Below are 11,724 nucleotides of genomic sequence, written 5' to 3'. Positions count from 1 at the left end.
TATACACACTTGTCTTGGCTAGATATAAAACACTTCTGCACTGCTTCTTATAAAAAAGTGGTATTTAGTTTTGCTTGCTTAATGATTTTACATTGAAAAAAAAATATTTAGGTGGTTCAATTTATTTATTGGCATGTATTTGATAATAACCCAATCACTGCATAAATTATTTGCAAAGGTGCCTTGAGACTTACAGGGAAATATAAACATGCTACCCATTGACCACATAAATCACTTATAAATTAAAGCAATACACTGATTTTTCTGTTAGTGTTATTTAATGTAAATAAACATTTCTTTGCACAGGAAAAATTGGCAACAATTGCAGTTATGTATGTGTAATTTAACATTTTAAATTATGACTGATAATAGAAAAGTGTTTAACTATACTATTCATATTTGTAAATTCATAATCTTAAAAATTCCTATCAATTTGTGTTTTTCTAATATGTCAGCCATGTATTTCTAGCAACAGATGATAAATAATGTAAATAACCCTTAAATGGAAATTTCAATTTACTTACACATAATTTTATACAGGACACAGAAACTACATTATGGAAAACAGCAGTACAGGTAGTCCTCAACTTACAACAATAATTGAGCTCAAAATGTCCTGCTGTTAAGTGACAATTGATAAGTAAGTTTTGTCTCATTTTAGGACCTTTCTTACCAAGTTGTTAGGTGAATCACTTAAATTGTTAGTCACACAGTTAATTAAACCTGGGTTCCCCTTTCTTTGCTTGTCAGATGGTCATAAAAATGATCACATGACCCCATCATAAATATGAGTCAGTTGCCAAGCATTTGAATATGTATCATGTGACCCTGCAGATGCTGCAAAGGTCGTGTGAAAAGCAGTCAACTCACTTTTTTCAATGCCGCTGTAATTTTGAGCAGTCACTAAAAGAACTGTTGTAAGTAGAGGACTACCTGTAATTCCTATTGCCCTTATTTTGCCTAGTGTCTGCTATCAAAGTCCTACAGTTATTTGTGCAGTGGTTATTCTTCCAATTTAAATAACTGAGAATATGTGTCCTGCAAAGTCTGTGTGATTCAAATAAGCTAGTCAGGAAAGTAAGACCAATACCAGGGTCGCATATTTGTTTAGACAGCCACTTGGTTCTGGAAATGGAAGCCAATGATCACCAGAGAATTACAACTTGATAAGCTGAGGTCACTGGAGTCCAAATATCTGAAACTTTCTGTATGCTAAGTATTCAAATATAATTTAAACACCAACAATTTTTGCAAGGATCTTATGCCTGCCTGCACTACTTATCATTATCAATGTATCAATTATGCTATATACCATATATAAAATGTAGGTTTATAATTCACAAATATAAACTTCTCATTTAAAAAAATATAATTCATTTGCAACCAAAGTAGCCATAAATAAAACTTTTTTATTCTTTGATGTAATTTACAAGCTACCAGGTATTATGTATTGTACACTGGTCACTTTAAAATTGATGGAGTCACAGAATAGTCCAGACCGAACAGAAAACTGTTCATGAAGTAAAAGATCTTAAGTTAAAAGTAAAATAATACTGTAACAGGTAAGTGGCAAAAAAGCAGGTTTGCCAAAATAAATCAGACTTGTAATGTTGCACAAATTCTGGCTGACTAGAAACTGAGTACCATGCGATTCTCAGTAATATTGCCTGCAGTCTGGCTAATTTCTGTACAATCCTCCTTCTTTTCTTATAGTTATTAGAATGAAAGAGTTAAAAACTATAGCAGCAACAAGCAAATCCTGTGGCAGGAAGGCAAGGATTAAGAATAAAAAACAGTTTATACAGTGTGCTTAAGGAAGGTCTTCCGTGCTTATCTTCCATCAGCTGGAGTTCGACTGAGTGACAACATGATTCGGGCAAAACGCTCACACAGTTCATTGGTGGAATAGGAAGGTAATTTTGGTGAGTCACTGAAGCCTTTAATTTCTGTAGAACAATCTAGCAATTTTGGCAGAAAATCCGTCAATTTTTCTTGTAAATTAGCTGTAAAGAAAAAAAAATGTAGTTATCTATAAATAGTTTTGGAACTTTTTTCTTAATTATCAAGGAGCAAGCAAAACATCTTATAAATCTCTCAGTAATGACTTATTCTAACCATAAGTATACTACTTCCTGTGACTTCAAATCCATATGAGTATCTCTTAGATGAAAATAATTATTGCATTATAAAGAAAAAGATTAATAAGAACAAACTTTCCAGTGTCAGCCTATCCAGTAAAGCTAATGGATCAATCAATCACCTCATGACAACTTAGCAAGAAAGTTTAGCAGAAAAACATAGTATATTTCTAGGTGTTATCATACACAGTTTGTATCCTTACCAAATGTAAATAATACAATACATTAAATTTAATATGTGTTTTGCTTTTTGGTCCACCTTATAGATTGTGCCTACCAATGGTAAAATGTTAACTTTTTCACCATGACAAGCCAATTTCTCTTCGCGTTTCCCATGCATTAACTTTAAGAATCTATTCAAATCATGCTACATCCACTGGGAGCCACAGGTAACAGCTGTAGAAAGCGCAGCGGCCACACCCCAGGCAACAACTCTAACAGGCTGGCCAAACCAGGTTGAGAGTAGCTGGTCATTGACCTTCGGTGAGATATGTCCCGAGCATGTGAAGACAGATTCCAGTGGACTGAGCGGATGAAATCTATTAGATTAGGACAATGGTCATGAAGGCAGGCTCTGCAAGCAATTTGATATGCTAAGAGCATGGCAAGACACAAAAGACACCCTAGTCAACCACTGTGCCCAGACCATCTCTAATGTCTTAACTCTAGTCTTGCTATTGGAGCAAGATGGAATCTGGGAAGAGAGAGTGAGGCTGACTATGAGCACCTCTCCCTCCCTTTAATCCAATTCACGTTCGAGTCTTGTCATCCTCTCCAAGATGTCAAGGTCCTCTTTGAAAACTAAGGACAAACATCATCATATTCAAATCACTCCTAGCTGAATAGAAATTCAAGATATTTTGCTTTGTATTCAACTGATATGTGCAAATGCATGAAATGTAACTTATTCAAGCAAATTATATAATTACTATATACTGTATATCTAAAAAGTTATACCTAGAGGCAACTTACGTTCCATTTCTTGTCCAAGGTATGAACACCATCTGTTTCGCATATCTTCCACAGCAACAATATCCTTTTCTTCTGTTTCATCCACCAACAATAATGGTAGACAAGGGACGATAAGCTCATTCATAATTTCCAGGCCCTTATTTACCTGTTGATCATCTCCAGATTCAAACTGTGCAGCAGCACACTCATTTAATTTCTTCATGCAATAAAAAATAACCACAAAACAGTAAATATTTATACTATTTACAGAGAGATCCAATTTTTCAAATACACTTTTGTCCCCTTGCAAAAAGATATAGAGGAAGCTTCAGTATAAATAATAACCTCACCATAACGAAGAATGCAATATAGTTCAAATAACATGACAGCAAACTAAATTTGAAAAGCCTAACGTTGGCTCAATCTTTGTATTTTAATAGCAAAAGTGGCATTAAATTTGAGAGTGATTTACTATCAACTATTGAGAGTGATTTTTTACTGCAGGACTGTAACTTGTTGCTTGTGATTTATATTTATATTGTTGCTTATGATTTATATTTATATTGTTTCCTGTTTGCTTATCTGTACCAATGACAATCATTAAGTGTTGTACCTTATGATTCTTAATGAACGTGTCTTGTCTTTTTATGTAAACTGAGAGCATATGCACTAAAGACAGATTCCTTGTGTGTCCAATTACACTTGGCCAATAAAGAATTCTATCATTTAGATTCAAATTATTATTTTATTAAAAATAAAAATTATACCCTACTGGAATCATGGTAATCTTAAATGTGAATTTTACTTACCAGCAAACATTCTCTTCTGTAATAGGATATGAGTTCTTCATCATGCCCCCTATACAAACCATTTGCTGATAGTTCTTTATTCTTGTGATATGCACATATAAGATATAACAAAGCTTCTTTAAAACTAGAAAACAAATTAAAAATTTGATGTATGCCATCATATAATCAATATTTAGACATATACAAATATACATGTAGAATGCCTATGAAATCTATAGAATATGTGACTTTTTAGGCAAAGTATGAAATGTGTGTATTGTTTTAATATGCTATATATGTTTCCTAGGCACTGTAAATAGTGCCTATGCAATATGCAGAATGACAAGAACTATTCAGGCAGATAATGAAAAGGGAGTCATGAAAAGAGTTAGGGTTGGTGACGGTGTTATCTATTCAGTCAAGTCCAACTCTTCACAATTCTGTGACCCAGATCACATTTTCTGATCTTGCACTATTTGAGTTTTTCTAATCCTAACCCTAACCATAAGCCTTTATTGAAAACATGTATATGAGAATGAGAGAAGAAATGTAAAATAAAGAACAGTACTTTTTTATGGGGGGGAAAAAGAGAGAGAAAAAAGATAAGAGCCAATCTACTTATTGCAACAAGGAAGGCTTGTTACCAGGAGTATTTTATACTTTGCTGCTTTGCCTTTTGGCATTTCATAGAATGCTTCGGAAACATGTGAAATATTAAGCGTTTCATACTCCGAAGTCCCATTTTTGGTATTCTATACATTTCCTAGGCATTCTATGAAATATCTAATTTCACACATTGACGGTAATATACAAAATTTCATCTATTATTTTCCTTTCTCGCTGTCTCCTAATACAAGCATCTGAAATTGTACTTGTAAAATAACCAGTGTATGCTCATAGAAGCAGTATTGTATAAAGCAGTGTTTTTCAACCAGTGTGCCGTGAGACATGGTCAGGTGTGCCGCGAAGCTCAGAGAGAGAGAAAGAAAGCAAGAGAGAAAGAAAGAGAAAGAAAGCAAGAAAGAGCGAGTGAAAAAGAAAGAGAACAAGAGAGAGAAAGAAAGCAAGAGAGAGAGAAAGAGAACAAGAGAAAGAAAGCAAGAGAGAGAGAGCAAGAGAGAGAGAGAAAGAGAGAGAAAGAAAGCAAGAGAGAGAGAGAAAGAGAGGGAGGGAAGGAGAGAGAGAGAAAGACATAGAGGGAGGTAAAGAGGGAGAGAAAGAGCAAAAAAGAGAGAAAGAAAGAGCGATGTAGAGAGAGAAAGAAAGAGGAAGGGAGAGAGAGATAATTTTATTGTCCAAACTTTTTTTAGCCCTCCCCCCCCCCCGCCCCGCTCAATGTGCCCCAGGGTTTCGTAAATGTAAAAAATGTGCTGCGGCTCAAAAAAGGTTGAAAATCACTGGCATAAAGATACCGTATTTTTCGCTCTATAAGACGCACCTGCTGATAAGACGCACCTAGATTTTAGAGGTTCAGGGGGGTGCTGGGAAGCCCCCCAGACCGGCTGCAATCTTTTAAAACAGCCGCGCCGCTTCCCAGCTGTCTCCTGAAGCCAAACGCCAAAGGCGAACTTCCGCGTTCGGCTTCAGGAGTCAGCTGGGAAGCGGGTTCGGGGGGTGCTGGGAAGCCCCCCAGGCCGGCTGCGATCTTTTAAAACAGCAGCGCCGCTTCTCAGCTGACTCCTGAAGCGCGGAAGTTCGCCTTTGGCTTTTGGCTTCAGGAGTCAGCTGAGAAGCGGCGCGGCTGTTTTAAAAGATCGCAGCTGGCCTGGGGGGCTTCCCAGCACCCCCCCGAACCCGGGTTGGGAGTTCGGGGGGGTGCTGGAAAGCCCCCCAGGCCGGCTGCGATCTTTTAAAACAGCCGCGCCGCTTCTCAGCTGACTCCTGAAGCGCGGAAGTTCGCTTTTGGCTTCAGGAGTCAGCTGGGAAGCAGCGCGGCTGTTTTAAAAGATCGCAGCCAGCCTGGGGGGCTTTCCAGCACCCCCCCGAACCCCCAACTCGGAACCGCGTTCAGATGATTCCCCCCCCATCCCCGTCCCCGCGCCTACCGCGCACCGCTCGCCTTCCTGGGCAGCCCGACACGCCGGATCGCTCGCTCCCTCGCGCGTCCCGCCTGCCGCCAAGCCCCGCCGCCAGGCTCCTTCCATCCACTCGGCCCGGGCGGCCGCTTTCCTGGGACGCAGGCGGAGCTGCTGCTCCAGTTTGCTGCCAGTACTGTATCCAGCTTGCACGCATTAATTGCTTTTCCATTGTTTCCTATGGGAAACAATGTTTCGACATACGAGCTTTTCGACTCACGAGCCTCCTTCCGGCACCAATTAAATTCGTATGTCGAGGTTCTACTGTATATCGCCGCCCCCCCTCTGCTCCAGCGCCTCCCCCCCTCCCTGCCTGCATCTTCGCTCCATAAGACGGGGCTGATTTTTCATCCTACTTTGGGAGGAAAAAAACTGCGTCTTATGGAGCGAAAAATACGGTACTTAAATGCTTTTGAATTTTCAATATTTTTTCTTGACTTAAATGAGCTTTATTTTTTATCATTTTACTATGTTTGTGAATGAAAACTTAATATTTCTTCTCTCATAGGCTTCTCTGTCCTTTACATATTAATTTATATTTTGGTTTGATTCTGTTCCAATATTTAAAACAATTTCTTTCACAATCATTTTCTGTTTTGTTAGAAATAAAAATAATTTTTTAAAGAAATCATAGCTTAGAAAAAGAGAAATGATTCATTTGGTCATTGTATATAAAAGAAATTAAAACTTTCAAGTTCTGGGTTATAGTACTGACATATATATTGTCACCCTTCTTTAAAGAGTATAACTGATAACTGTCTACATTAGGAATCCTTCACCATTAAGTAAAGAAAAATATGAAATTTTTGAATTGCTTTATAAAGTTTCTAAATTTAATACAGTATTGAGACACCTCCCCCAGGCTTTTATATTTTTATGTATGGTATGCGTGTGTTGCATGGTTTTTAAGATGTTTCTAATATTAGATTTGTTTACATTATAACACTTGTTATTATTGTTGTTGTGAGCTGCCCCAAGTCTTCAGAGAGGGGTGGCATACAAATCTATTTATTATTATTATTATTATTATTATTATTAATAATAATAATAATGTTTCAATATAATGTTTCCTTGGGAGTAGATAATAGCTTCAAATATGTTGTATTATTTTTATTTTAATACGTTTTTGGATTCTCTTACTTCCTTTTTTGAAAAAGTTCCAATCCCACCATGAGATATATTGTTGTATCTCTGAAATTTCTGTATTCTTGATGCCACCACTGCATATAAATGACAAAAAGAGAAATAAATATTAAATTCAATAATGTCACTTACTTAAGGCAAAACTGCAAAAACTCTGCAGCTACTTGCATCAATGAAATAAACAAAAAATATAAGATACTGTACTGACCTGAATTTGTTTATGTTTTCTACTCTTTTTTAATTCCTGTTTTATGCATAAAGATGACTGCAAGCAAGCTTACAATTAAGCCTAGGTCAGGGGTAGGCAAAGTTGGCTCTTCTATGATTTATGGACTTCAACTCCAGAATTCCTGAGCCAATCATGCTAGCTCAGGAATTCTGGGAGTTGAAGTCCACATGTCATAGAAGAGCCAACTTTGGCTACCCGTGGCCTAGGTAGTTCTAGCTACTAGTTTTATAAAAATGTCAAAAATAACTGTTGTTATAAATAATTGTATTGTTATAAAACAATTGTGGCTGTATTGAAGCGTTTGCCTGTTCTGTAGTTTAAAATACAATTTACAAAACAACTTTCAAAACAGAAGCCTAACCTCATAATCTTCCATGTTAACTTCATCTGGCTTTATCATTTGAAGTTTGGCTTGAGCCACTTTCATCACATTACGGCACCTTAGAAAGGAAAAGTAAATGGATTAATGAAGATCATATTAGTCATGTTTCAGAGCAAAAAACATAAGAGTAACATTCCAGGCAAAGAATTCATAGCTTTGGTTTCAGATATATCTGCTATTCCCTACATTTATTTTACAGTAAGATGAACCTATTTGCAGTGGTGGTGCCGTGGTTAGAATGAAGTATTACAGACTGGCTGACTCTGCCCACTGCCTGAAGTTTGATCCTGGCTCAAGGCTGATTCGAGTTTTCATCTTTACAAGGTCAATAAAATGAGGACCCAGATTGCTGGGGACAATATGCTGACTCTATAAACCACTTAGAGAGTCCTGTAAAGGACTATGAGTCTTCGGAGAGGGGTGGCATACAAATCCAAATAATAAATAATAAATAAGTGGTACATAAGTTTAAATGCTATTGCTATTGCAAGCAAAGCTTTAGATCAAAAACTGCATTTTGGTGTGTGAGAAGGTCAGCTGTCTCAGATTTTGTATATCTATACTAAGTACATAATGAAGTGTCACAACATGGGTCTACAGTTGCAGCATGACATTTACAGTGTTTAATTTTTTTTTTAGTATTACTGAAAATGAAACAATAGTTCTTTCTACCAAGAATACATATGACTGTTTCATATATATTCCTGGGGTATGGAAGGAATATTCAAATAAAACATATTAATAATACACTTTATTTCACTAACATTTAGCATAAATAAAATATTAACCATATTCAAATTTGGTAATAGAATAGTCTGGATCACTATGAATTACAAAAAATAACTATTTTTAGATTTTAAAAAAGCTGATCCGTTTACACCAATAATATTTAGATATAGTTTTATACTCCTTAAGAATCTTTGTTTAAAATTTTTTGATGTAAGCCTGCTTACAAAATTACCTTTCATCAAAGCTTAAATTGTGATCTGCAAACTGCTCCAACAACGTTTGCTCAATTATTTTCTTTGGGGCCTGATTCTGGATGAAGTATACAATTGCATGATGCAAACGATAATCACGCTCAGGTGGTGTGTCTTCTTGGGCCAGTTTGAGTAATCTTGTATATTCAAATTTTATTGCCTTAATACAAAATGAAATAGGATGTTATTGAACTATCCATTTTCAAAACTAAAGATCATATTGTATTAAAACATAGGAGTCCTAGGCACATTAAAATTATATATAAATGTTGAAAATAACAAACAGAGCTTGAATTGTATGATTGAACAACCCTTAAAATACAGACTGGAAAATCAGCATTTCTTTAGAAATAATGGTGGGTTGCAAATTTGGTTTTTGTGTTAATGCATAACAAAAATCTATTTAAATTAAATGTAAACTTTTTTTATTTCTAAGTAAAATGGATTTTAAAAAATTAATACGAAACTATAGTATCGGCCAATGTTTTATACTGCACTGCACAGTCAAAACATTTAATCAAATTTAGTTCTATATCAGTACTGGACTGCATCCAGTTTTTAATAAATATGCACCTGCTAGAGTACAATTTACAAGTACAATACATACAATCTTTATATACCAATCAGAGAAAATAATTGAAGTATTTTTAAAGAAATTAAAAATAAACAGGATTTATAAGATTGTGCTATTGTTTCCTATACAGGCAAATATAACACTAATACAGTTAAAATATGACACAGACATAAAACAAAAACAACGTAATATATCATTGAATAAATATAATTTGAAATATGCATCTGGAATCTTATTTGAATCTTATTTGTTTAGGAATGTAGCTCAATTCCTCAGCTCAGCTCAATACGACATATGATAATTTCCATGTAGGTTTGCTATGCTGTTTTAACTGAAAAGCAAATGTGTTTTGGATTTATATGGTAGGCCAAAACAAGTTTATAATGAGCCATATGATTCGTTTATCCATCCCTTTGAGCTGCTATGCAAATACCAAAGAAAATCTTATTATTTAAGTTTCACATTAAAACTGAACCAGGAAATGACCGTGGAACAACGCAGGATATAATATATCCACTTATATTTTGAGTTATATATACCCAGATTTTAATAAAAAATAAACACGTATGTAATATTATAAAATGCAAGTATGAGAGGAAAGCTGTGGAATGTTTAAGAGATATAATATTCATCTTTATATTGCACAGTATCTTCTATAATGAAGTAGAAACAAGCAAATAAAGAAATTTTCTTGCATTATGGGAATAAATCCATATCCCACTAGCTCCAATAACCTTTCTTTGTCGTTATACTTGCAAATACTGTATAGCTTTCTTACGGATGATTAGTCTTTTCGTTTATTAATTTCTTTAGCTATCTCTATTTTTTTTCTTCTTTCTTAAAATTTCTTTATTTAGATTCCATAAGTAGAACAAGAATATGAATTCTATACAATATTACAGGAACTTTAAATTCATTGATCTTCCACTTTAACATAAATTTAGAATAAATTTTACACTTAACTTTCAGAATAATCTAAACCCACATTTATTTTGAGATAAAAACAATTTGCATGTTTTGCATTTTACATATACATGTTTTTATGTTTGCCATCAGCAGAAAGAAGAGGAGTAAAAAATCTATCAGTTGTTATTTGTGCTAGGACAAATGTATAATTTAATTCAAGCAATAAAGACTGATATATTTGTTAATCTATTGACAGATATATGTGCCTAATTTAAAAAATCAAGAAAAGAAATGGGAGTCACCAATTCAACTGTTGAATTTTGAAGTTACTGTAAAATTATTGCAAAAGGTAAGTTTAGGCAATTATAATGGAAAGCAAGTCTGTGGCTGGTTATGTTTAAAGGACTTAACTTTATAGCCATAATTGTTTCTTCCAGTGAGTAAATGCATTGATAGCATATGTAATTTCATCAATTGTTTTTGTGTGGGTTACTAGATAACCACCAAACCCCTATTTTTTCTCATTTAGGAAATGTATTTGCAATCTACTTTTTTAATGACTCTAAAAGATTAAAGATAGTATTAAAATAATATTAAAAACAAACCCCTATTACTTAAACCATTATTATTAGTGCTTAATCTCTGAATTAGGGTATTATCTCTTAAGCAGTATCATGTATCCACTTACTGAAATTTGTACTGAAGTGTCTAATACTAATCTCAAGGAAAAGTAAAAACTGCATTTATAGTTATAAAAATATGACTAAGTATGAATGGTGATATTTCAACAAAACACATTTAAATGTAAACAAACTAAAAACTCAAAGAACAAATTAAACTACAAAAACAGCCAGAGAAGGAAAAATTGAAAGTATTGATTGTACCTGAAAGAACCCTGCTTCTGGCCCACACCTGTCATATATATGCGTGGCTTTACCTATAGCCATTATAATACCTTGCATGTTCGGAGTCAGCATAACCTGTCACAGGAGATTCATATATGTATATATTGATCAATGAAAAATATAAATTCAAGTCAGCATGTGCCTTCATATACTCATGTCATATAGCAACTGCATGCACAAACTGCGGTGGCAAATGTTTAGATTTTGCTTCAGTGGTTTCAATCTAGTTAGGTTATATCACTTTAATTAGCTAATCTACATTTAAGTCTGAACTAACCTCAAGCATTTAAAAATGTATTTATCATTTCATGCACATGCAAATGGTCTTCTAAAGGGAAGTAAATTTTACTACATATCAGGAAGCAATGAGCCAGTTATTTTGTTACAACTGGAATTTAAATCTATATTTCTCAAAAAGAATATATAAAAAATTACTAAATGCTCCAGATATTGAAACCATCTCATAAAGTAAGATAAAGAATGTCATAAGGGTGTCTGTATGTGTTTAAAATATGCATAAACCAATGATTTTTCTCCCTTTGGTATTTGTGGCCAGTTGGTATGTATTTCAGATGTGTAAACCATGTATAAACCTTTTAATTTCCCCTTTCAAGGCTTCCAATGGGAAAACTAACTTAGTATTCCACAATCCA

The 11,724-nt window shown here is 34.6% G+C and overlaps 1 protein-coding gene across 3 annotated transcripts in view; it reads right to left on the bottom strand.

Moving 5' to 3' along the window:
* Window positions 1–259: 259 nt before the first annotated feature.
* The window catches only part of USP25 (ubiquitin specific peptidase 25), a 76,560-nt gene continuing 65,095 nt past the window's right edge, over window positions 260–11,724 (bottom strand). For 2 of the 3 annotated variants that reach the window (XM_070750272.1, XM_070750270.1), the window contains 7 exons: window positions 11,051–11,146; window positions 8,668–8,846; window positions 7,686–7,764; window positions 7,093–7,172; window positions 3,899–4,022; window positions 3,111–3,306; window positions 260–2,003 (listed from right to left, as the gene is read on the bottom strand). In XM_070750272.1, the coding sequence (XP_070606373.1) occupies window positions 1,831–2,003; window positions 3,111–3,306; window positions 3,899–4,022; window positions 7,093–7,172; window positions 7,686–7,764; window positions 8,668–8,846; window positions 11,051–11,146 (927 nt within the window). In that variant the 3' untranslated portion in view covers window positions 260–1,830. The remainder of the gene's footprint in view (window positions 2,004–3,110; window positions 3,307–3,898; window positions 4,023–7,092; window positions 7,173–7,685; window positions 7,765–8,667; window positions 8,847–11,050; window positions 11,147–11,724) is intronic. The other variant, XM_070750271.1, reaches the window with a different exon arrangement.

The sequence above is a fragment of the Erythrolamprus reginae genome, chromosome 4 (assembly GCF_031021105.1).
Source record: "Erythrolamprus reginae isolate rEryReg1 chromosome 4, rEryReg1.hap1, whole genome shotgun sequence".
Classification (NCBI taxonomy): Eukaryota; Metazoa; Chordata; class Lepidosauria; order Squamata; family Dipsadidae; genus Erythrolamprus; species Erythrolamprus reginae.
The sequence above is the reverse complement of the archived record's forward strand: the minus strand, read 5'-3'. Positions and strand labels throughout refer to the sequence as shown.